Source organism: Ipomoea nil, unplaced genomic scaffold (genome assembly GCF_001879475.1).
Source record: "Ipomoea nil cultivar Tokyo-kokei standard unplaced genomic scaffold, Asagao_1.1 scaffold2826, whole genome shotgun sequence".
In the NCBI taxonomy this organism is placed as follows: domain Eukaryota; kingdom Viridiplantae; phylum Streptophyta; class Magnoliopsida; order Solanales; family Convolvulaceae; genus Ipomoea; species Ipomoea nil.
The window spans coordinates 1,861,368-1,887,124 of NW_017619254.1; the positions used below are offsets into that span (position 1 = coordinate 1,861,368).

General features: G+C 31.6%; 1 protein-coding gene and 1 long non-coding RNA gene across 2 annotated transcripts; one reads left to right on the forward strand and one right to left on the reverse strand.

Annotated features, from left to right (window-relative positions):
• The first annotated feature begins 302 nt into the window (after window positions 1-302).
• LOC109159057 lies at window positions 303-3,068 on the forward strand. The gene is made up of 4 exons (XR_002050486.1): window positions 303-694; window positions 867-947; window positions 1,808-1,887; window positions 2,445-3,068. It is a non-coding gene; the product is annotated as an uncharacterized LOC109159057 (long non-coding RNA).
• An 8,720-nt stretch (window positions 3,069-11,788) lies between these two features.
• Window positions 11,789-16,675, reverse strand: LOC109158738. The gene is made up of 5 exons (XM_019306636.1): window positions 16,473-16,675; window positions 14,082-14,172; window positions 13,869-13,890; window positions 12,677-13,124; window positions 11,789-11,846 (listed from the first exon to the last, which is right to left on the reverse strand). The coding sequence occupies exons 1-5, from the start codon at window positions 16,673-16,675 to the stop codon at window positions 11,789-11,791; spliced, it is 822 nt and encodes a 273-aa protein (XP_019162181.1).
• Window positions 16,676-25,757: the final 9,082 nt, after the last annotated feature.

The following is a 25,757-nucleotide window of genomic DNA, read 5'->3' on the forward strand; positions in this document are numbered from 1 at the left end:
GGTTCTCTTACCTTTCTCACTTTTCCTACCGTTAGCTTAGTTGTATATATATACACACATTGTATTCTTCTTTCAATACACAACTTATATGCAATATATATTTTCCATCTTTCTCTGCAACAATGCTTGCAGTTTATTCTCAATTCCTTACAGTAAGTTCTCATTTTCTAAAAGTTGAATTTTAACATGTGGAAGATATCATTATACATCTCAACATTATAAAATTATATTAAAAATAGAGAGAGAGAGAGATTATAATGTCTTCATCTACTTCTACGTGTAATTAGCAGATGAATGGGAGATGAAAAAGAAAATAAAAAAGGCGGGTGTGGTGGGAATCTCTAGTACATTGAACGAAAGACTCGGCAGATCTAAATTGCTTCTTGTCTCTATCTTCTCTTCTCTGTCTCTTTCGTCTTCTCTACATCCGGCTGAGTCTGGCTACCATCTGTTGAAAACAACATTAATCATATAGTTCTGAATGAGCTTCATCATATAGAAGGCTGGTTCTCGCCAATCTCAGTCGGATCGTCCTCGCTTTCGTACTGTGTGATTGGTTCTTCATTTCTCCTTGCAGTACTCCTCGATCTGAAAGTGTAGTTTTAGATCGGTCGCAATTTGTTTCATTCCTCGATTGTTCTGTTCGGCAATATTCTGGAAACCCGAGTACGAATCGAAACGGAAGGATCTCTGTGTAAGCATAAGAAAATCAAATCCTTGATTTTTTTATTGGTTTAATTCTTGTTTATATGTTTGATTATCTGTGTTTCATTCTGTAAATCGTTGGGGGTTTCATTCATTTCTGTTTTGATTTCGACAATCTAATGTGCATAGATTTAAGTAATTTGTTTTGTAAATGTTTGTAGTGCTTTAAATCACCTGTTCGAACTAAGAAGAGCAACTCAAACATCGAATGAAATCTACCAGATAAGTTATTTTTTTGCCAGGTATCTAATGTGTATAAATCTGTGTTAATTTGTGAAATTCAAATGTTTAATTTTACTCATTTATTATTGTTTGTGTGGTTTACATTATTTTAGACTTCTGATTGAAATCTTCATATACATATCGAAAGGACAAATCACCATACAAAGGGGCAAAATAGCTGAGTTTTAATTTTAGGTCTTTTTTTATCTTACTTTTTTTACATTATTCCAAACTAATTCCTGAGGCATAAAGGTAGCAATCTAGCAATTGATTTTCAGTTTGAACATGCTCATGAAGATCCATAGAAATAGGTAGCTTAAAAAATGTTTAGTGCTGATTTTTCTTTTTCCACCAATAACTGTTGATGAAGTAATCTTCCGCATGTCTTTAAGCAGAATTCTGTTTGTAAGGACTGTACAGAATTTTTAACGGTAAAACAACCAAATGTTATTTGCATTGTTAGCATATGTGAATACTGATTGGGCCTTAAAGGGCTGTCATGAATACTCTTTTTGGGAAGAATAAAAGACTTGTTATCTCATTCTGCTTTGTCTTTATAAGCCTAATATGATTATTACTTTACTGTCTAGATTGACTAACATTTTGAAATCCAAGAAATGGCAAGTGATGAATCAACTGAGTTCTGATGCCCAGATATGTATCAATACAACTGATTGGTGTTGGAGTGTTAAACATGGCATTAACAACCGAAATATTTGCAACTGTTTCCTTCCAATGGTGGTGTAAAGTAACAGTTTGTGTACAAACTTATTTTGTGATGCATAATATAATAGTGTTTCATGCTTATAATTTCATTTAATTATGCAAAACATTTGCCAAGCAAGGGATTTTTAATATAATAGTGTTTCCTGTTAAGCAGATTGGATAATTATGCAAAACACAGCAGATTGGATAATAAAAAATATTTGGTCATTTTGGAAGATTGCAGATTTGGAAAAGGTAAATTTCAATTGTTTATATTATCCCTAGACATTTGCATTGATGATTTTACAGCCTAGATTTGTCCATCCTAGCTAAAATTAATAACAGAAAATCAGTAGGTTTATATGGCCAATTTCTAAATAGATAAAATTAGAATACCAAATTAATGTTCGAATAATTGACTAATTACATCTACATACAATATTAATGTTTGAATAATGAAATGACCAATACTAAACTGTTTGACTAATTATACATGATCTTCCTTAGTAACCACAACCCTACTACCTCAATGTAGTTTAATTCCTGCAATCCAATAAAAGTCAATTTGAACTGCATTTGGAGAGTCCCCTTCACAGTTAGTGAACTGGGTTCCAATAAAATAACCTCATTCTATTGAAACAGTAATAGCAACATCAACACCAAAAAACAACTTAACAAATATCCAAGAATATAGAATGACCAATAGAAAATATATAAGTACTATTAGTACTGCATACACTTTACCTGCTCTAGTATTTGTTGTTCTGCCTTCTTCACTCTTCTGTTTCCTGACTATTGCATACAAAATGAAGAGTGGAGCCATTTGCAGATTTTCAAAATCAGAAAATTAGAAAGAAAATTGGATCAAACCTAGCTTCAAAGGGAGAATGGTGGTAGAGAATGAATTGAAGATGTCGTACCAAGTATTTATAGAGCCAAGTTTAGAAGGCTGAAATCTACCCAACTTTACGCATGTTTGTATTTGTATTTGTATTTAGAAGGAATGAAATAGAAGGATTAAAATAGGTTTAAAATTACCTGGACTGAGGTACTCGGACTGAGGCAGACCTTAATGAAGAGCAGCGACCAAACAAAGAAAGAACAAACACGTAGAGGGGAGCCATTTTCAGGCGGAGTAGATGGCAAATAAAGAACAAACACGCAGACCTTAATTCGCAAAATGGCTGGTTAGTAGCCATTATTTATAGAACAGAGTTAAGCTGAAGAGTTCAAATCAGATTTGGAGGATTTAGAATTCCAAGAAAACTCAACAATTACTGAAGAGCAATTATGGGTTTGCACCGGAAAATGAAACGCCAAGATAGAAAAGCTGCAAAGTGTTTTGAATTCATCTCTATTGATATGTACTAGTAGTTGCACCCGTGCGATGCACGGCCATGTTATTATGGTGCAATATATAAAAGATTGTTATATCGAAGATATAAGACCAATAAGGTTTTAGATGTAATAAATAGACAAAATATGATTTATTGGTGTTCCATAAACAAAACAATTACACAGTATTAAAGATTTCTTTGTAAACTACATTTTGAGTCTTGTTTAAAAGACGTCTAGATTCCCCACAAATTAAGATCTTAAGACCGTCAAGATTACTCACCCTAGAAACTGTTACATATAATTGGTCATGGTTAAAAACTGTTTTTTTTTTTCAGTAACAAACTAACTTGTGAAAGCGTTTGACCTTGACTTTTGTTGATTGTCATTGCATATGACAACATAAGTGAAGACTACTTTCTTTGAAATTTAAATGGAAATCTTGTGTCTGATCAACACATTTGTACCTGCGTTGTTGCCACATCGAATTTGTGCCTCAATAACATATTTCTCAACTGTGTTACTATCAACCTTGTACCATTGCACAGTCCCAATGAGTGATCTATATTTCTCAGTAGCATAACTGGAGTTCCAACTTTCAAAGTTAAACAGTGGTTGGGGGCTCCTAAGCATCTCAAACTGTTTAAAATTTTTTAAAAAATCATAACAAACCAATATTTAAAATATTAAAATCATGTTATGTTATTAAAAATATTAATGTTATTAAATTTCATATATAAAAAACAAATATGAGATTTATTCTTTTATAAAATGTTGTTATTAAATTAAAAATTGATATTTAAGTTAGGTAATTACTAAAAAGTGTTAATATCATATTTGGCCATTCGATGTCATTTGTGATCATCTGAGTATAGTAATTTTGCCACGTTTAGTTCTAAACATTCAAATTGACGAATTATGATCTTTTGACTTTCAAATTGTATTGTTCTAAACTTTCAAATTGAAGACACGTGTTCTTTCCCCTTTTCATGAGAACAAAAACTATTAACTCTTTTAATTTGAAAATATAATGATATAATTTGAAAAAATTGAACCTTTAATTTTTGAAAAATTTCGTTTAATTTTCGTATTAAATCTGTTAAACATACAAAATTTTAACCTTTTATTTTTAAAAAATAGACCATTTAAAAACGGTTATATTTAAACAAAAATTTTTCATTCTTTTCATAAGAGAAAAAACTGTTAACTCTTTTATAAACATTTTAGTTATGTTGTTGTAATATAAGTTTGAGATAATATTATTATTTATGTGCATTGTGTTATTAGAATAATAAAATTAAGTTTACTATAAAGAGTAAAATTGTTAATATAAATTGAATAAGGCATACATAGAGAAATAGTTGTTCGAAAAAAAAAATCTCATGATATCCTTATATCCTTATATAAATTAATTACCATACAACCCGTTTAAGGACAACATTTTGTTATTCTTTACCATTTCGCCTTTCAATTGCATCCTTTCAACTCTCAAGTTGTCGAACACAACCTCACTTTACAAATTTAGAAATCAATTCATTCTCTACGTCCCACATACTTTTCTAAGTATGAACAAATTTTTTAGGTGTTGATTCCTTAAAGTCAGCATTTGAAGAACAGAGAAGAACAAATCCTCTACATAACAAAACTTTTTAAAATATAATAAAGATACATATATTCATAAATATTATAAAAAACATATACATACGTACACATACATCTACTCGAATATCATCTTTATATAGGATAAAAAATAAACAAATACACAGAAATATAAGATATGGGTATATACATGTGTACGTATAGGAATACAAAAACATTATCAGATTGTGGTCCAATTTAGCAAATTATTGTGTGGATCCATGGTCCACATAGTGCAATGTGGACCATAACAAAAAGTACATTTTTATTATACTAAATGTACATTAATTGTGTATTGAATATATATTATATAATATAATATATACACATTACATTGGTTGTAACATAATGAAACAAATATTTATTAAATTCATGCAGAATTTATTAAACACCTTCTTATAGACAATATTTATAATCAACAGACCAAACTGTGAATTTGTCAAGTACTCCACCAATACAATGCACAAATAGAATTTATTTTTATATATAATAGAAAATGTGACTTCTCAATTCTAATGCTTTTAGAATATGATATATATATATATATATATATATATATATATATATATTATTACATTAATTAAAGATACATATATTTGTGAACCATGAATAAAGTATACACTATTAATATACTGAATTTACATTATTGCTATAATAAAAGTTTATTATGGTATTTATTTATATTATAAAATAATGCATTTTTAGTAAATTTAAAAATATAGTCCACAAAACATAAGTAATTAGATCAATATACAACTTAAATTTGTAAGTAAAAAATAATAATTTTACTAAAGATAATGCATTTTTAGTAAATTTAAAACTATAGTCCACAGAACATAAGTAATTAGACCAATAATGCATTTTTAGTAAATTTAAAACTATAGTCCACAAAACATAAGTAATTAGACCAATATACAATTTAAGATTGAGTAGAGCTTGTTAAAAAAAAAATCAAAAAAAAAAAAAAACCTTCTAAGTTCTAAATTCTAAATTCCTAACCTCATAGTAAAGCTTCTAAATTCTAAATTCTAAATTCCTAACCAAGCTTGTAAAAATAAAATTTCTAAATTCCTAACCTCATAGAATTTAAAGACAACATCTAATGTTTGGAGCCAAAATAGCTCTACTCACGAGTTGTCTTGCATCCATGTTTCCAGTACGGTATTTAGGAAATGTACTGTCAACAATTTGTCTAATGGAATCGCCCTCATTTTCCAATACAAAGGAAGACGGTATAATTATATTGCAATCAACACCATTGTATTCACCAAGTTTTCCATAACCTAAATCTGCAATCCACTTGGAAAAACTATCTAATTAACTTCTCAACCTCCTCTTCATTAGTAATACTCACAATTTTAAATTCTTCTCTGTAACCGTCTTATTCAACTATCTATCTAACTTCCTTATGTCACCCATGCAATGCACAACAATATTATTATGGTGCAAGCTATAACACTTGTATAGGTTGAACGTATAGTAAATAAAATGTTGAACATATAATAAATAGACGAAATATAATTAGGTAATTAGAATAATTTAGATTACTAATGAATCATTCTCATTTTAAGTTATTTTGAATGACCATACTAACCCCAACGCACTTAGTCAATTGTTGATCTCATTCTCAGTGTCATAAATATATAATTGAGCAAACTTTGGTTTAGCGTCAGATTCTGGTAACAAACTCCCCGTTTAGTGGAAAATTTGACCATGTAGTCTAAAAATTGGTGGTGCACTCCTATTGTTAATTGTTCCATCAATCTAGTACTGTATTCGTGTGATGCACGACTATGTTGTTATGTTGCAATTATAAGACATGTAATATTGAACACATATTAAAGCCGTACGAAAGATAAGTCACTCGTGCGATACACGGAGGTGAAATTGTAAATCCTTTAGTTAAGTTTATTTTTCAATAAAACTTAGTATGTAGGAATTTGAAGTAATTATTCGTTAAAATTTTATATGTTATTAAAAATTAATAGTGTTATTAAATTTTATATATACAAAGGGAATATGAAATTTATTATTTTATAAATTTTGGTTATTTAATAATTATGTTGATTAGCTATAATAAAATTATAAAATTATTATGATCATAAATATTTACTCTGAAAGAATACATTAGTGAGTTTGATTGTCCATAGTATGTGGACTATCTCAAAGCTCTTTGAAAGTAAAATACTTTGTGTGTGTGTGTATATATATATATATATATATATATATATATATATATATATTTATTTATTTATTTATTTATTAAGATTAGCTAAACCAACCCAATCAGCCCATTACTCCATATATATATATATATATATATATATATATATATATATATAGAATAAGGCTCATATGCGGCAGTGACTTTAGGTGCGGCGGTGCGGTCATATCAGCGTCATCTATTTTGCTTAATCTAACGGCAGCAGCTAATTTCCGAAGATTTAAAGATTTAAGCGCGTCCTGGTAAGTGGGGGGTTTATGGCAATTGTAGTGGTTATTTATATTGGTCGCTTGTCAGTATACACCAACAGTGTTAACAAAAGACACCAATAGTGTTAGAAAAAAACACCACAATGAAATGTAAAAATACACCAAAAAGCACACAACACACCCAAAAAATACACCATATAACTCACCACCCAATGGTGTATTCTGAACACTGTGTGATGCTTTTAGTCATACCTAGTGGTGCGTTCTGGTGATGCGTATCTAATTTGTGCATGTTTTTTTGGTGTGCATTTTATAACATGGATGGTGTATATTCGTATAACTATTAGTGTGGTCGTACTGACCGCTCGGGAAGGCACCAACATGAATTCTCAAATACACCACAGTAAGGTTAATAATGCACCAATAATGAACATAAAACACACAACACTATGATTTGATATATTCTGGTGCCCAATGACGACTTTAACCTTGCAGTTCGCGTACTGTGAGAACGCGCGCGGAAATATCGGAAAAGCCTGGATGAATGTGATTCGTTGGATTTATCTAATCTAATGGCCTACAATTAACCGCACTGCCGCACCTAAGTGCACTGCCGCACTTGAACCTTCCTCTATATATATATATATATATATATATATATATATATATATATATATATATATATATAGCCCATAAAAGAAACCCAAAACCTAAGCCCATACCCGACCCATTTAATGTCTGAACAAAAACCAACCCCAACCCTAGAAACCAAACACCCTTTCCTGTCGACTTCCTCGCGTCTCTGCCCAAAACCTTCCTCCGTCGACACAAATAGAAACCAAGCCAACCCTTGCGCAACAAAACTAAATCCAAGCTATGCACGCCGAAAAATAGTACCAGTATGATTCTAATTACATCACTTCTAGCTCTTATATCCAGTAGAAACCTTAATCGAATCCTTTGTGGTGAAATGGCGCCACCGACAAAGAAGCTCTTGGACAGCAGCTCGTAAAACATACTACTTTATCAGGTAATATTTATATTATTTTACATATTATAAATCTAATTTTACCAATTTTCTAATTTGGAGAACTTGGTTCAGTCCTAATTTGAAATTTTTGTTTGTTCTATGCTTTAATGTCCAGATTGTTGTTTAAATTGTTAATCATAGATTTAAATACCTCAATGATTGTAACTATTTAATTACCATTTTGTAAAGTAATAGTTACTCTGATCTAGGCCATATGATTTTTATACACTTAGGCATTAGACTTGTAATTATCTTCATGTTTTTTTTTGACAACTGTTATAGTTATAGAGTGTAGTAATCTTTATTGTTATACTTTAGTTACTAAGTATGGTCTTTATTATGGTATCTTAAAAATTTTAGGTTGTCTAATTGCTTTAAAATATTTTTTGTTTCTATCTCAATTCTTAATTATTTTTTCTATGTATGCTAGAAAGTATAGAATAGAATAATGTGCAACTTGTTTGCCACAAGTTCAATTTTACATCGAGTTTTTTTTTTTTTTAAATTTTTTATTATTATTATTATTTTTATTTTTAACATGTCTGCACACATAATTATTGAAATTTGAGTTTTATAAATACATAATAGAATTCCAGTTAACTTTGGTTGCTTAAATTTTCTTTTACGGAATTAAATTTCAGCTTTTAAACATTCAATCAACCAATTTTAAAGTGGTTGAGAAGGTAGAGATAGCTTACATAGTGTATGAAGTTGATCAAACTGGTTTGTAAAGGTATATGAACTATGAACACATAGCTTTCAAAGGTAAATTTTTTCTTTTATTTTTAAAACATATTTTGATCAATTTTTTTCTTCAAAATTTGCATAAGTAGTTTTTAGCCTTCTTGTTATATTTTTTAGCCTTCTTGTTGTATTTGATAAGCATGATATTTAGTAAGTAGCCTTAATATGCTATTCTAAAAACATGTGCATAAGTAATTTTAGCCTTGTTGTTGTACTTGATAAGTATGATATTTAGTAAGTACCCTTAAGATGCTATATCTGGATTGTTAGTACTAAGTAGTTTTGATAGGTATAGTGTTTGTTTTCTTCTGTGATTTGGTTCTGTAAATGGCACTTGAGCAGAAGGTAGAGAAATTAAAGCTAAGATTTAATGTTTTTTTTTGGTTCTGTAAGTGCCTACCTTCAATTTTGTTGCTTTACAACCTTAGACCAGTTTGTAGTTTCATGAAAACAATGTACATAATTGAGGTTTTAAATCTATGATTCATGGCTTTGATACAAAAACAAAACAAAAAAAAATCTCACTTACACATTGCATATAAATAATAGTCAGATTTCCTATCTGTAAACATTTTGTCTTTCCAGTATGTTCCCTGAATCTTTCTTTATTCCATTGCATCACCATCTTTCTTGAATATGCACCTGAAAATAACTTAAGACAACCGCAAGATAGCTAATATCTATCACATAGAAACCAATAGTTCTAACTTAGACATCATTGGCACTTGGGCCAAAAACCACAGTCTAAAATCATGTTTTAGAGGTCAAACGGGGCAAAATACAGAACTGAATATTGTTTCACAGCCCACCAGTACAAAATGATTTTGTCAAAAACCAAGCTAGTCTAGGTCAATGTCACTTTTTCCAGCTTCACATTCACTTGTTTATTCTTATTTGAGGTTTTAGTGGATGATAATTCATCCAGAAGATTTCTTTTCAGTGAACCACTTACATCACCACTCAATTCCTTCACTGGCTTCAAAGCAGTTACATCTTCAGATTAGAATAACAATTAATTATAGATTAGAATTATATTCACTGGCTTCCATTCACTGACTTCACTGGCTTCCATTTAAGAAAATAACAATTAATTATAGATTACAATTATATTTATTTAGGAACCTTACATCATCAGTGTCATGTTTATCATGCACTGTCTTTCTCAATTTTTATCACAGGAAATGAATTAAGTAGATTGTCAAATTGTTCCTTTCTACCAACAATTTTAAATACCAATGATAAACCAAACCAAAGTCTTTAACTGCATAGGTATCTTCCCATTTCCCTAAGTCAAGTTCATAGTCTGCATTAGTTCACTTATAGTATTAAGATTCAAAGATTATTAAAAGTAGATGGTGAAATGATATTTACCCTTGGATATAATGCTTTCAATTCTGCTGTTGTAATACCAATTAGATCAACACATTCCATTTCCCAAAGGAAGAATGGGGGCATCCCCATTGACATCGACCACACTCACTTTCAAACGATATCTCAAAATACCTTTAGCCCAATTTCTGCTACACATATCACATTACAATAGGCCACCCTTAGACACAAGCTTTTTATTGCACCCTTTGGTTGTTGCAATGTAGTGCTTTTGAAAATAAAAAAGTTCTTTGATCCAGAGAAATTTTTAGAGCTATTCAACCTACCATCAAACAATTTGAAAGACATGCTAATATTGTTGGATGCAGTTGGACCAAGGTAACTTTTAATTATTTTTTCAACTAATTTTAATCATTACATCTAACACATGTGCAAATGTGATTTTTAAGCCTACTGCTTTAGTTGATATGTATACTATTTTGTACTTCAGAAAATGCTAAAATAATACTTGGTTCAAGTATTTTATTAAGTATTAAGAGTACTATGTTTTTGAAAAGTGTGCTATTTCTATTCTGTTAGTACTAAATACACTTGGTACTTAACTACTTGGGTTATTGGTAGGAAGTATTATATAAAATAGCTTTTTAAAACCAAAGCATGCAGATAAATTAGAAAAATATATAGGGCATCTAAGAAATAAAAATATTTCAATTGCAGTATGTATTATTCATACCTCAGCTTTGTCATATATATCTTTTATAGTGCTTATTACCCTAGGAGACTTGGAATTGTATGTACTGTTGCCATAGGACATCATTGACACACAGTTGATGATTCTAACTGGGGTATATTCAACCTTCAATCTGAAAACAAAAAAGTATTAGATCTGAAATATTGTTATAAAAGTAAATCATAATCTGGTTTTTGGTTTAAAATCATATTTGTATTTAGAAGGAATGAAATAGAAGGATTAAAATAGGTTTAAAATTACCTGGACTGAGGTACTCGGACTGAGGTCTTTGACTGTTTTCCTAAAATGTAGAGCGGAGCCATTTTCAGGCGGAGTAGATGGCAAAGAAAGAACAAACACGCAGACCTTAATTCGCAAAATGGCTGGTTAGTAGCCATTATTTATAGAACAGAGTTAAGCTGAAGAGTTCAAATCAGATTTGGAGGATTTAGAATTCCAAGAAAACTCAACAATTACTGAAGAGCAATTATGGGTTTGCACCGGAAAATGAAACGCCAAAATAGAAAAGCTGCAAGGTGTTTTGAATTCATCTTGATATGTATTTATTTAATCTGAGTTTCGATTTTGATATGTATTCGCAATATTGTATGTATAAAATCATTTAATGCAAACGGTGGCCTTCAACTTGGGAACAACTCCCCACAAATTTGGGAATCCTAAAAGGTTGCTGAGCATGACTTAAGTATTTAAGATTAATACAAATACAATTACTGAAAATATAAAGTTAATTTAAAGTATTTGACCGCAATCTTCTAATAGCCAAACGACGTCACTTTTATTGAGCGGGAAAATGAAGCCATTTCATTGGCTGAAATCTTATGGCTTTAATATATAGGAAGATTTATTTAATCTGAGTTTCGATTTTGATATGTATTCGCAATAGTGTATGTATAAAATCATTTAATGCAAACGGTGGCCTTCAACTTGGAACAACTCCCCACAAATTTGGGAAACCTAAAATGTGGAGCATGACTTAAGTATTTAAGATTAATACAAATACAATTACTGAAAATATAAAGTTAATTAAAAAGTATTTGACCGCAATTTTCTAATAGCCAAACGACGTCACTTTTATTGAGCGGGAAAATGGAGCCATTTCATTGGCCGAAATCTTATGGCTTTAATATATAGGAAGACTAGTAGGTGCACCCGCGCGATGCGCGGCTATATATATAGTATGATATATATACAGTATAGAATATAGTTATTTGAACCTGACAAAATGTGAAATGAAAAACTTGTGATTTTATTACACATTGATGAATATAGTAATTTTATTAGACATTGTTTGAAAACTTCATTGTTGAAACAATGTGATGCATGACTACCTATATAGTACATAGAATATTACGTATAATATAATAAGAATAAGAAACCTAGTATTTAAAAAAATAGTAAATTTTAAATAATAAATTGTGGAATGTTATTATACATTATTGAAGACTTCTTTGTACACAACATTTTTAGTCGTACTAAGACATGATACACTTTCCCCGCAAATCAAAATTTTCAAACCCCTGGGGTTACTAACTCTTGAAACAGCTACGTACAGTTGTCCATGGTTAAAGACAGGTTTTTTCAACAACAACCCCACTTTAGCAAGCGTTTGTCCTTGACTTTTGTTGATTGTCATGACATAGGAAAACATCAAAGGAAATTGCTTTCGTTGAAATTTGAAAGACAATCTTGGATCTGACGGTGTAAGTGACATTCTAGGAATCAATACTCTGGTTCCTGCATTTGTACCGCACATGATCTGGCCTTCCAGCACGTGGTCAGCTAACCTTGTAACAATCAACCTTGTACCGTTGCATAATCCTAGCGTGTGATCAATATTTCGCAATAGCATAACAGGTGATCCAACTTTCAATGTCAAAGCATGATTTGGTACTCCAGAACATCTCAAGGCATTCAAGAATTCGGGAGTGTGCAAATCCGCTAACATGTCAACATTGGCATCTGACTTACACACAGAATCACAACTCAAGTATGTCTTACCCTCAGCCGGATTATGATCATTCATGTATTGGTTAACGGCATCTACCACATCCAATGTTGGAGCTAAAATTGCACTATCATTAAGATATGATAAATCGGCAATTCCCAGTCGGAAATTAGGGAAAGTGCTATCAACAATTGTAGCAATAGGGTCATCCTCGCACTTCAACAACAAATGTTCTAGAACAGTAATCTCGGACTCACCATCACGTTGACTACCAATTATTCCATCACCTATATTAGCTATCCATTAGCTATCCATTGTTAGGTCTAAAGCTTTATAGCAACATTTGTACATCATTGGACCTTCATCTCATATTATCAATTTGTTTTGCAAAAAATGGAATGTATCCCATAACCAAAACCCAATAAAAGGAATATTCTCAAATATACTTTTACATCAAATTATTTCCATCTCCAACCCATTACACTAATGTTATTTTATAATATTTAATAAAGAAATATACTAAATATAATAAATTCTTGGATCAAACTTTATTTCTTTCATTTTTTTCTTCTAAATAATCTGACCCAAAACTAACCCAATAATGTAGCACATAACCCGAACGCAATAAAACAATTAATAAAATGTTTTCTCGTAACCCTGAGATTATATATAGGCAAATTATTGTGTGGACCATGGTCCACATAGTGCTGTATGGACCATAAAAGAAAGTACACCATAGGAAATATTCCTTGTATATTCTTATACCATTTTTTATTCTATCTCCAACCCATTACACCAAATTTTATTTCTTTACTAAAATAATTTATTTTTTCATAAATTAAGACTTTGTATTATAACTTTTAATATTTTAATATAAAATATGATTATAATGTAAATATTATTTTACTCCACAATAATAAATCATAAAACAACTATTTAACCCATTCAAGATTATTACCTATTCGTTATTATTAATATATTAAGTTTAATTTAACAAACTGTCAAAAATTATTCTTAAAACCAAGAGTTACTTCGGCTAAGCCTCCTCAGAATCTACAACCAAGAGTGTGAATAGCATTACACCAAATTCTGCACCAAATTTTATTTCTTTACTAAAACAATTTATTTTTTCATACTATATGCTACCTATATCCATCTTCTCCATATGGATACAAAATCGGATATTGCAAAGGCAAGTATGTAGAGTTCAATTCACGTATTCGTTTAAGTTTTTATAACATTACCTCAACCAAGATATCACGCTTGCCAATGTTTGAATCAAGATCACCAACTATTACAATAGCAATCTCAAAAACTGTTGACAACTTAAAATTTCTAAAATCCTTTAGAGCGTTTACCAATTAGTCTCAAAAAGAATGAATACATAAATAAATAAAGTCATTGCTTACAAAGTGATCCATGCTCAATGGAATAGATAGTGAACCTTGAAAAATACCATAAATACATCGTTGACCTGTTTTTTAGGGTACAGTATTAAATATAGAATAACAATTTTCTAAAAAAATATTACTAAACATCGATCGTAAACTCTTAACATAATACACATAAACTCTTAACAGGATACACATCAACTTTGAACACAATACACATAAACTTTAAACTGAATACACATAGCAGGGTTTGGACGAACGGAGTGGTGTCGGTTACGTCAATCTCCATCAACAGCAATTGAAACGGCAGCGTTTTGTGCCTGGGCGTACATTGCTATGTGTGCCGTAGTGCACGATATAAATTACCACTAAACATGTCAAATTATTGTGTGGACCATGGTTCACACAATGTTACGTGGACCATAACAAAAAGTACATTTTTAATATACTAAATGTACATTATTTTTGTACTGAATATACATTATACAATATAATGTACACTCGATACAAAAATAATGTACGTCCCATTAATACAATGTACATTATTTTTATACTGAATGTACATTATTTTTGTATTGAATGTACATTATTTTACAATATATAAAATATAGTCCACACAACTTGTGTGGATCATGATCCACACAATAATAATTGTTTAATCAATCATTATTGTGTGGACCATAATTTGCCAAGTTTATACATATGGACCTTATATTACCAAGGTTTCATTCTAAGTTGCATTTGATCAAAATGGACGACCCATCAGCCAATCCAATATACCCGGCCCTGCTCTGTGCCTCTGTCTTTCTCTACACGTGCCTTTCACATTTCCTTCTACATTTCTCTAAAGCTCCAGAAATTTTCAATTCTTCATCAACTTTAGATGTGGAAAGTGCACTGATCTTCCTATTTTACTCCATTTCATAAATGGATCTTGTTAATCTTCTATGACCCAGACGTGTTTGAGTCATAGTTTGTTATTATTATTATTATTATTATTATTATTATTATTATTATTATTATTTTCTTAAATGTGAAGTTGCAGAAGAGAAGATGTCGGCTTTTATTCTCCAGCCTGGAAGTATATTGGCCGATGAAGAGACTTCGTCTCTAGAATGGTCTAAACCATTCTCTATATTCCTTCATGAAGATGAAGTTTCTCAAATTCTTGGTAAATTATTCCATTTTTCTCTCATTTACTTCATCTAGCAGTGTTCATCATGTTAAAATTGTAGATCGGTTTAATCTTCATGAGTATTTGTAATTGATGTAGCAAAAATAAGATGTGAGCTCGGGTGTTATATCGTCCTCAGGGGATTGGGGGATATGGCACGCAATATGCAATCACAATAAACTAGGCACTAGCATAAGGAAATCAACAAGAAGCTAAGCAAACTACAAGTTTAAGGAAATGATAAGACTAACACATATACACAAAGATAAACACAAAATAAAGAAATAGGACTCAAGCTAGGGAGTATTATCATCTAGATGCATAGCACAACCTAAGGATTGGGGAAAATCACACAACCAAGGAATAGAGGGGATGCACGTAGGAATCCTAGTCTATAAGTCACTCACGTGAGCAAATTAACAAGGATTAGAACAAGGAAATGCCCCACTCTCGTGGTGAATCAACTCCAAGTTCTTCAAGAACACAAAGCATCTAAAACCCCCAATTTCTCCAATTTTCATAGGAAAAATCGGGTTTATGCAAGGAGTGGCTTGGAATCTTGACCCAACTCTCATTGAGGCCAATAATCCTCCAAAACATGTCAATGAATGTTGTACACCAAGCATTAACAAAATACAAACACAAATCCTTCATAAACTCAAGAACCCTAGGTAGGCAAAATCCCCTTTATGCAATAATCACAAATCAAGCATCAAGATATATAATACAACCCTAACTCAAGTCCATAAACTAACTACTCATGATTTAATAGCATAAAGAACATAAAAACACAAGTGTAAAGCATAAACATTGCAAAGGAAAAGAGATAAGGGAAAGAACACTTCTCTAAAGAAATTGATGCTAAATCTTGGAATCCAAATGTTGAATCCTTGAATACAAGCTTGAAATATGGTAAAGAACCAAAATCTACACCTAATCTAACACTAAAATATGAAAAGAAAGAGTAGAAAATAGTTAGGGTTCGAATGGGGTTCAAAACCGAGTAGAAATGAGTGAAAATTCAGCTAAAATAGAGCAGAGACGGGGGGCTCGACGCGTCGAGCATTTACAGATTGCAAAACGCGATCTCACTGCCCAGATTCGACGCGTCGAGAAAATTCTCGACGCGTCGAGTGCTTCTCTGCAACGCAACTCCGACTTGTAGGCTAATTTTGACCACTTTATGCTTAGAATTAGGCTTCGATGTCTTCATGAAAGTTGTAGCTCTTCGAGTCTTCTTTCCAATGGAGCCAAAATCACTGCATTTGGACATTTCTAGGCCGAGATATGGTCCAAAAACTAAAGTATCGACGTGCAGGTTGGGAATTTCAATTCCATGATCTTTTGCTTCTCTTTTGCTTTGGTTTGCCCAAATGATTAAGACCATTGGATACACCATTCTTAGGCTTTCTTGGAAGTGTTTTGCTCATCACCTTAGCTTCTCCTTGGCTCCCATGAACCCTAAATGTATCCATAATGCTCCACTTGACTCCAATGTCCTTCAAAATGCATGAAAATATTCATTTTTGCTTCCAAAGCTCTTCAAACCAAATTCCTTGCAAAATAACACAAATTAGTCCTAATCTAATAAAATTTGGAATGATCTATAAACAAAATGGCTTAGTGAAAGGAGCAAAAATATAGACAAATAAGCACTTATCAGTAATCAGTTGTTTTCTAACTTTGATTGCATGCAATGAAATCTTTCGAGTGTTGCTTAAAATTTGGTAGATCTAAGCTGTAATTAATGATTTTTATATTTTTCCATTTTACATTCCAGATCTGCAATTTTAAATGATTTCTTCTTTGTTCGGATTTGAAATGCTACTATCTATATTGAAATATTTTGCAATAATGACAGATTTTTTTCTGTTAAATCGCACATTTTGTGATTGTTATTCAATTTCCATTGCATGTTTTTTTCGGTGCTAAAGAAAAAAGAATCATGTAAAAAAAATCTAAATGGACATTTACTCTATCTATTTTTTATGGTAATTTTTGTGTATCCTGCAATATAAGTTTATTCTCACGGTAGATTTTTCCAAATTTTCTAATTCTCTATTTTGTATCTTTTTTTTTTTTTTTTTTTTTTGTGCGAGTCTGTGAATAAAAAAGCAGAGAGAAGCTATAAAGGTTACAGGATAACACGAAGGCTAATCAAGACCAAGGGTAAATAATTTACCTTTATTGCCTTCAAATTGTTTCCTATTGTTGCCTATAATGGTGAAATTTGTGTAAGTTACTTCATAATACTATGAATGGTAGAATAAATTTGCAGTTCAATGACTACATGTGTTTGATAGTGTTTAGATTTCTTTAATCAGTTTTGAGTGTCTTTTAAGTAGTCGTAAAGTCACAACTTGAATCCATGTTTGCATTAAAACACCTTTATGCTTTTTCAGATTCACAATGGAATTGGAAACGTTTAAGTGACTATTTTCATCTTAGTCTGTATATTGATTTTTTGGAAAAAAAAAAAAGGTTTAGTGACTTTAACATTTTCAATCTTTATTTCAGTAACCAAATATTTTTTTGTGCTTCAAATCATAACTTTTTCTTGACTCATAGTCTAGTCATATTACTTTTCAGTTTGTGCGAAATACCTTAAGTTATTTGAATCCAATAGAAGAGATTACGTGAAGACTTATAGTTAAATTGTTAAGTGTTATGCCAATTATTTCCTAATTTGTATAGTTTACCCTGATTTTTATTAAATGTTCTTTGAATCCAATAGGAGACCAAAAAATCACTCTGATTTAGTATTCAAAAATCAAAGTATTAAAATGCATACTGTCGCTCAAAAAAATGCATACTTTGTAAATTTTTTACAAAGTTGCTCCCTTATATTCTTCATGAATCCTATTGGTTCATGTGAATATGACTCCTAGCATGGTTCCTGCAAACTTAAATTTAAAACAATCCAGCTATAGACAATGTAAACCAATCCTTAGGAGTTCATATTTGTTCATCATCCAAACCACAATTAAAAAAAAAAAAAAAAAAAAAAAAACTCATTGCAAAAACCACAACATAGAAACATCCACCAAATGGCATTAATATGTCTTTTCAATCAAAACACTATTTTCCTTCATTTTTTTTTTTACATTTTCCTCTTGCCTGTCATACATCTCACTGATAGACACAACCTCCATCATTTTACGTGTGGAGTCATCATGTGCGCTATAGCCCAGACTGGCTTAATACTTCTCATAGGGGCTTGCTGGTCTCTCAGGTAAACTACTCATAGCCCAGGGAAAAGAAACAGAGACAGGAGGCCATCACCTTCTCTGATGATGACCTCCCAGAGGGCCCGTTACCCCATCGTGACGCCCTGGTAATTGAGATGGACGTCAACGATGTCATTGTCCGCCGCATCTTAGTCGACACTGGAAGCTCAGTAAATGTGATGTATTACGATGCCTTCACCAAGTTAGGGATACTTAGGAACCAGCTCAAAGAAGTACGTACCCCACTCTCTGGATTTACGGGTGATTCAGTGGAGACGGAGGGGTCAGTGGTCTTACCAGTGGAGATAGGCACGAGCCCTAACATTCGCAAACTTGACTTGGAATTCATCGTGGTAAGACTCACTTGTGCGCACAACATCATATTGGGGAGACCGGCACTGGAGAACCTCAAGGCCATAGTGTCGGTGGAACACTTGTGTATGAAGTTCCCTACTCCGAGCGGGATAGGGGTCGTCAGAGGAGACCAGCGAGCGGCCCGCAGTTGTTACGTTAAAGCATGCAAAAAGATTGACAGAAATGATCCATAAATCCACACCATCTGTAAGGATAATCGATCGGGTATGGAGCTAGGAACATTTGATTAAGTATTTTCCTTAATATTCTAGTAGTCGTTTGGGACTAGTGTTGGTAATCGCGGTCCACCCGCTTTGCATTCTGAAATCTTTTGGAATAATATCTCGTGCTTGTGGTCCGCCCATGTTGTTTCACACAAAAAAAAAAAAAAAAAAAAAAAAAAAAAAAAGGAACGAGTCGCACGCCCCGGCCACAGGTTGGCCGAGACGTGACTCGACTCGGATGGCCGAGGCACACCTCAGCCAAAGTTCGGCGCCTCAGCCATAGTCTGACCGAGGCGCTCCTCAGCCACAGTTTGGCCGAGGCGCCCGCCTCGGCCAACGCTGAAGTCCGTCTCGGCAAAAAGAAAAAAATAATAATAATAAAAATAGGCCGGAGCCTGCCCCAGCCACGATCGGTCGAGGCTACGCCTCGGCCGCGATCAGCCGAAGCGCAGGCCTCGGCCACGATCGGTCGAGGCGACGCCTCGGCCACGGTCCGCCGAGGCGCACGCCTCGGCCACGGTCGGTCGAGGCGCACGCCTCGGCCACGATCCGCCGAGGCGCCGCCTCAGCCACGATTGGTCGAGGCGACGCCTCGGCCACGGTTAGCCGAGGCGCACGCCTCGGTCACGATCGGTCGAGGCGACGCCTCGGCCGGAGGCACGCACCTCTGCCAACCTAGGCCAAAGCCAATCTCGGCTAGCATAAGAAATAAAATAAAATCATATATGATTTTTTTAAAAAAAATATATATAAAATCACATACACAGGATAAAATAAAATCACATATCCTAAATCAAGCAGGATTATACACAGGATCAAGATAGATTCAGCCTTACTCCCAAGTCAACTCAAACACATCCGTTGACTCAGGAGTAGGGGGGACTGGTGACAGGATAATAGGGCTGGCACCCGACCCGGATCACAAATGAGCATCTGACTCAGCATCACATGGGAACCTAACGGGCAGAACTCCAACGGTTAGAATTCTAACAGGTGTCACATTTATTATCATTGAAGCCACCTTTGATGCCACCATTGATGAGAGAGAGTTAAAGCCTCAACGCCTCATTCATGACTCTTCATATTCTTGCCGTTAGCTCAGCTCCCCAAGGATGTCTCTTCATGTTGTTACCGTTAGGACCTAGCATAAATAGAACTTCCCTCAGCTGAGCAGAGGACTGTACTTTCCATACTGGAACTAAGACAATACAACTATTGTTACTCTCTTATTCGTTACTTTATAATATATTTCCGGTAACATTATTACCGTCACCAGGTACCACAACTTCCATGCATGGCTGTGGTCACCACCTCTGCAAACCACAAAGTCGTGACTGTTAAGCATGGTCGTTGTATTTTGATCATATCTCAACATACAAAATGTTAAAATTGAGTTATTCTAACCACATTGGAAATAAAATTTTGAAAGTTAACATCCAAGTAAATTATATATAAAGCCTAATTCAGACGTTAACTAGATAAAAAATAATTTAAAAATTGAAATTCATGTGCAAAGAACAACTAAATAATATATTACATCATGCTTTTAATTAAAAAAAAATAATATGTGTAGACATACATAGAATTCACGAGTATGTGTGAAAAGGATATTATTTGAAAAAAAAAAAAAAAACAATTTTCTAGCACGAGGGTTGAATATTTTCGGATAATTATTTTTCTTTTATCAAATTTCCACAACATTGTGTAAAATTGTCAATATATACACCACGAAGTCAAGTTTTCCATGTGGATGCACCATTTAGTCAACTTTTAAAGGAAATTCTACTATTTTAGAATTCATTTTACTATAATGATGTAATTAAAAATGAATCATTTTATTCTTTTAAAAAATCTACCAATTCTACCCCCTCCCACACCACCCCGGCTCCACCAAAATGCTACTGACCCTATACGTACTAATTGTGAGTACCGTATAGACTAGGGGTGTAAATGAGCCGAGCCGCTCGCGAGTCGCTCCTGAGCGGTTCGGTAAACGCTCGGCTCGAACTCGGTCAAAATCGAGCTCGGCTCGAGCTCGAGCAGCTCGTGGATTAAACGAGCACAAGCCGAGCTTAGGTATTGTAGGCTCGCGGCTCGACGAGCCGCTCGTGAGCTTTATAATATAATATATAATATATAATATATAATATATAATATAATTATATTATATTTAGTATATAAAAATAATAATTAGGGGGAGAAAAATTAAAATACTTTAATAATTATGTATGAATAAAAGTCATAAAACAAAGCAGTTTAAATTTTAAATCAAACAGGTCAAATTCGAGATCAAAATTGAGCTCAAATTCGAGCCTAAACTCGTCTCAAATTCGAGCCTAAATTCGAGCTCGAGTTGAGGCTCGAATTCGAGCTCGAGCTCGAGCAGCTCGACAATTGCCGAGCTCGAGTTCGAGCATCAGTTCACGAGCTCGAGCTCGAGCTCGAGCAGTGCTATCATTAACGAGCACGAGCATGAGCATACCCAGGCTCGGGCTCGACTCGGCTCGTTTACACCCTAGTATAGAGAAAGGGCCCTATGAGTACAACCAATATTGAGGTTATTGACAATCACAACAGGAATTTTTGTTTAAAAAAAAATTGGGTGGATTTTTGGGGGAAAAAAAAAACTCCATTGAAATTACTCTAATACAGATTGAATACGAAAATTATTGAGTCAAGTCTTTATCAGTTACTTATTTTACATTCTCTTTCCATAAAATTTCTTAATTTCCAAACATCCTCTGATAGAGTCCTAGCCACCCACTCTGACCACCTCTTATAACATCATTGTTGAAAATTTTAAAAGAAAAAAATTGAATGTTAAGCTATTTAAGTTTTTAATTACAATATTATAAACAATTTTGTTAATTAAATTCAAATAAAAAATTTATTAAGTTTAACATATATGATATAACAAATAAGCATAAGTAAATTATTATTCAAAATAGTACGTACAATTTAACACATAAATTATTAACGTTTAATCATTTTAGTTATGAATAACATGATTAGCCGATGTTACCCTCCTTAATTATTGATTTTTCATATTTAATTTTTCAATAATATTCCATCACATTTTAACCATAACTTTTAGGATTTTATCAAATGTAATATTTATATTACATTCTCCAATTTTTGTTTGCAAATTAAATTTCCACAATATAAATCAATGTCAAAAGTCTAGCTTCCATGTAAATACAACTTCAAGTCAAGTCTTTACACCATTTTATAAGTTTTTGAATAAAATTTAATCATGGGGTGAATCAACATGCACCCTACACCACTTTTTTTTTTTTTTTTTTTTACTTCTAAAATTTCTATAAAAAAAACAAAAGAAAAGGGAAACCTCCTAAAATTTTAAATGTTTCATATGACGCTTTGAATATAATTTTCCACAATTGGCAGTTATCTCTTATGAGGAAGAAAATTACGAATTGGAATCGATCTTAGAGCTTAAATCCATTATTTATTCATGCTCACATTGGAAACTTAATTTGAAAATGACTAAAATATCTTTAATAATTTTAGATTTCGGTATATCTTAAACGAAGGGGTGATCAGCGTGATGAATTTGATACTAAAATTATAGTCGTGGATGAAAACTGGTAAAAAATAAACATGTGAACAAAAACTGTCATTTTACTAATACTCGTGGGACGACCAAAATTGGTATTTACTCATTTTTGTTTCATAAATTTTCATAATTTAAATCATAGTCAAAGTCAGAGTCTTCGATGTAAATACCTCCATCAAGTCAAGTCTTTACACCATTTTGTGAGTTTAATTTCTTCTTAGTAAAGTCTTTACACCAATTTGTAAGTTTAATTTCTTTTTAGTATGAAAAGTCTTTACACCATTTTGTAAGTTTAATTTCTTTCAAAAAATATGGTAGAAATTTTTCTACTATTTGTAAATAATGTTAGTCAACATGCATAAATATGAAAATTTACATATAATCCATATTACCTGCTCATATCCGTTCTAAATGAATTAGATTTAGATATAAAAAAATTTGTTTATAGTGAATGGTGGGTCAAATTCAGGTTTTTGAATTGTACCGGCTACTATCCCACCCAATGACCCAATCTACCATCCCTAAACATGCAACGGTTATTAAAAATTGGATACTTTAATTTATAAAGCAATTTATGTTCAGTTCACCATTATCCTAACACTAATGCACCACAAATTTTTTTATAAATTAAATATATTTATTATAAACTAAGGGTAAACCTTTAAATCATGATAAACTAATTTAACAAGGCCTTTCTATTTTTTTTTTTATTTTCCATTTTTTATTTTCTTCTATAAAAACAAAAAGTAAACTGTGGCCTATAAATCTAGGACAAAAAATGGATTAACTCCTAAAATTAAATATGATGAATATGCGTGTGAAAAGGATCATAATATTGTAGTACATAAAATTTGCGTTTGAAAAGGGTCATATTGTGAAAAGAATTTATACACCAAGATTTTCTTTTTTTTTGTATTGCTATACTATTTATTTGTTTGTTAATGTTTATAATTAATTATGATTACAAGATATTTTTTTTTCAACCAAAAAAAAAAAAGTATTCATATTCATGTTAAACTAACATCTACTCTGTAACTTTTTTTTTTTGGGTGTATCCAAGATTTTCACCACTGACGACCACAATGACTAATTCATTAACCGAATTATAGGCACTTTTAATGGGTGGAACAACTGGCCAAGAGATGTAAGGCTACTCCATACCCAAAGTCAATGATCGAACCCTTTATACGTTTGGGTTAAGGATGATTGAGTCCCTTCAACTCAACCACACCCTCAAATTTAATTTACATCTAAAGTTATGCTGATCCTGACTTAACTTGTTTTGTTGAGACACGTTCAGTAAGTCTTATTTGTTTCACATATATTTAGCTTTTACATAGTAAAAATAAATAAATAAATTATTAAAATATTATATGATATTCTAACAATTTGTTACTCCGTATTATAATAAATTATGTATGGTACCTTGTATAAAATTTTACTTTATAATGAATTAATTTTGGGATTAAATAAAAAAAATTATTTACTCAAGTCTTTGTCTACTATTTATCTAGTACGTGTTCATCCTCTTTCCATGAAATTTTCTAATTTCTAAACACTCCTCTAGTCCCACCCACCAAACCAAACTCTTAAAACATCATTGTTGAAAATTTAAAGAAAAAAAATCAAGATTTGTGAATGTAGACTTATTTAAGAGTTAATTCCATTTTTTTTATTCTAGATTTATATGTGATAGTTCATTTTTAGTCATTTTTATTGGAACATTCTTATTTGGTCTAAATATTATTATAACATGATCATTTTGTGTCATCCGTCAACAAAATTATTGAAATATCGTTAAATACAATGATATTTAGCTCGTTTTTTTTTATACAAAGTAGATTGACCCATTATATATTTTATGTTCTTTTTTTTAAAAAAAAAAAATCTATAATTAAATACTGAAATACCTTTGTATTTAACATTTAAACTGTTTTATTAATAGATGACCAAAAATAGTCATATCATAATAATACTAGGACTAAAAGTGGATGTTCTGATAAAAAAAGGACTAAAAGTAAATTATATCACCAATAAATCTAAGACCAAAAATGAAATTAGCTTCATATTCAATTCTTAAAATATTATAAACTATTTTATTAATATAATTCAAATAAAAATTGTATTAAATTAAATTATACAGAATTAGTAATTAATTTATAAATCCACTCATTTTCATTAATGAGGTGTCCTTGAATCCAACAAAATGCTGTCGAAATTACAGTATATATATATATATATATATATATATATATATATATATATATATATATATATTAGAGAGTAGATGGGACAAAAATTGATATTTACTCATTTTTGTTTCATAAATTTCCATAATTTAAATCAAAGTCAAAGTCTTTGATGTAAATACATCATCAAGTTGTCTTTGTCTGTTATTTATCTTGGGGTGTTCATCTTCTTTCCATGAAATTTTCTAATTTTCAAAAACTCCTCTATAAAACATTAGAAAATTTTTTTAAAAAAAATCATGATTTGTGAATGTAGACTTATTTAATTTTTAAAATATTATAAACTATTTTATTAATTAAATTCAAATAAAAGTTGTATTAAATTAAATATACAGAAGGGAAAATGACACTTTTTCCCCCTATGTTATATACTTATAGCACTTTTTCGCCCTCAATTATTTAAGTGGCTCTTTTTCCCCCCTGAAATGTTAAATGAACATATTTACCCTTAAAATAAATATTTCATTTATTTTTATTCTCCAATAAATTATTACTATAATTTGGTTCAAACCAGATACTATAGTAACCAAACCAAAATATTCCAATTACAATTTATAATCAAAACGCGATATTTAGAGTTTATTAAAATCACGAACTGGAATGGGCGGTTCATGTTCCAAACTGAAAAAATAAAATACATTTATTGTTGAATTTAAACTATTTTAAAATAAAAAATAAAATTTTAAAATAAAGACGGTTCAAAATCGTGAACGGGATCCGGAACCGT

What these genes read in the sequence shown, in the direction of transcription:
- LOC109158738 (XM_019306636.1), bottom strand. Translation starts at nt 16,675, where the DNA reads ATGTCCAAATGCAGTGATTTTGGCTCCATTGGAAAGAAGACTCGAAGA. An exon ending in GAGATCGCGTTTTGCAATCT is followed by an intron (nt 14,173 to 16,472) that starts GTAAATGCTCGA and finishes AAAGGATTTTAG; the next exon opens with AAATTTTAAGTTGTCAACAG. An exon ending in TCTGAGGAGGCTTAGCCGAA is followed by an intron (nt 13,125 to 13,868) that starts GTAACTCTTGGT and finishes TAGCTAATATAG; the next exon opens with GTGATGGAATAATTGGTAGT.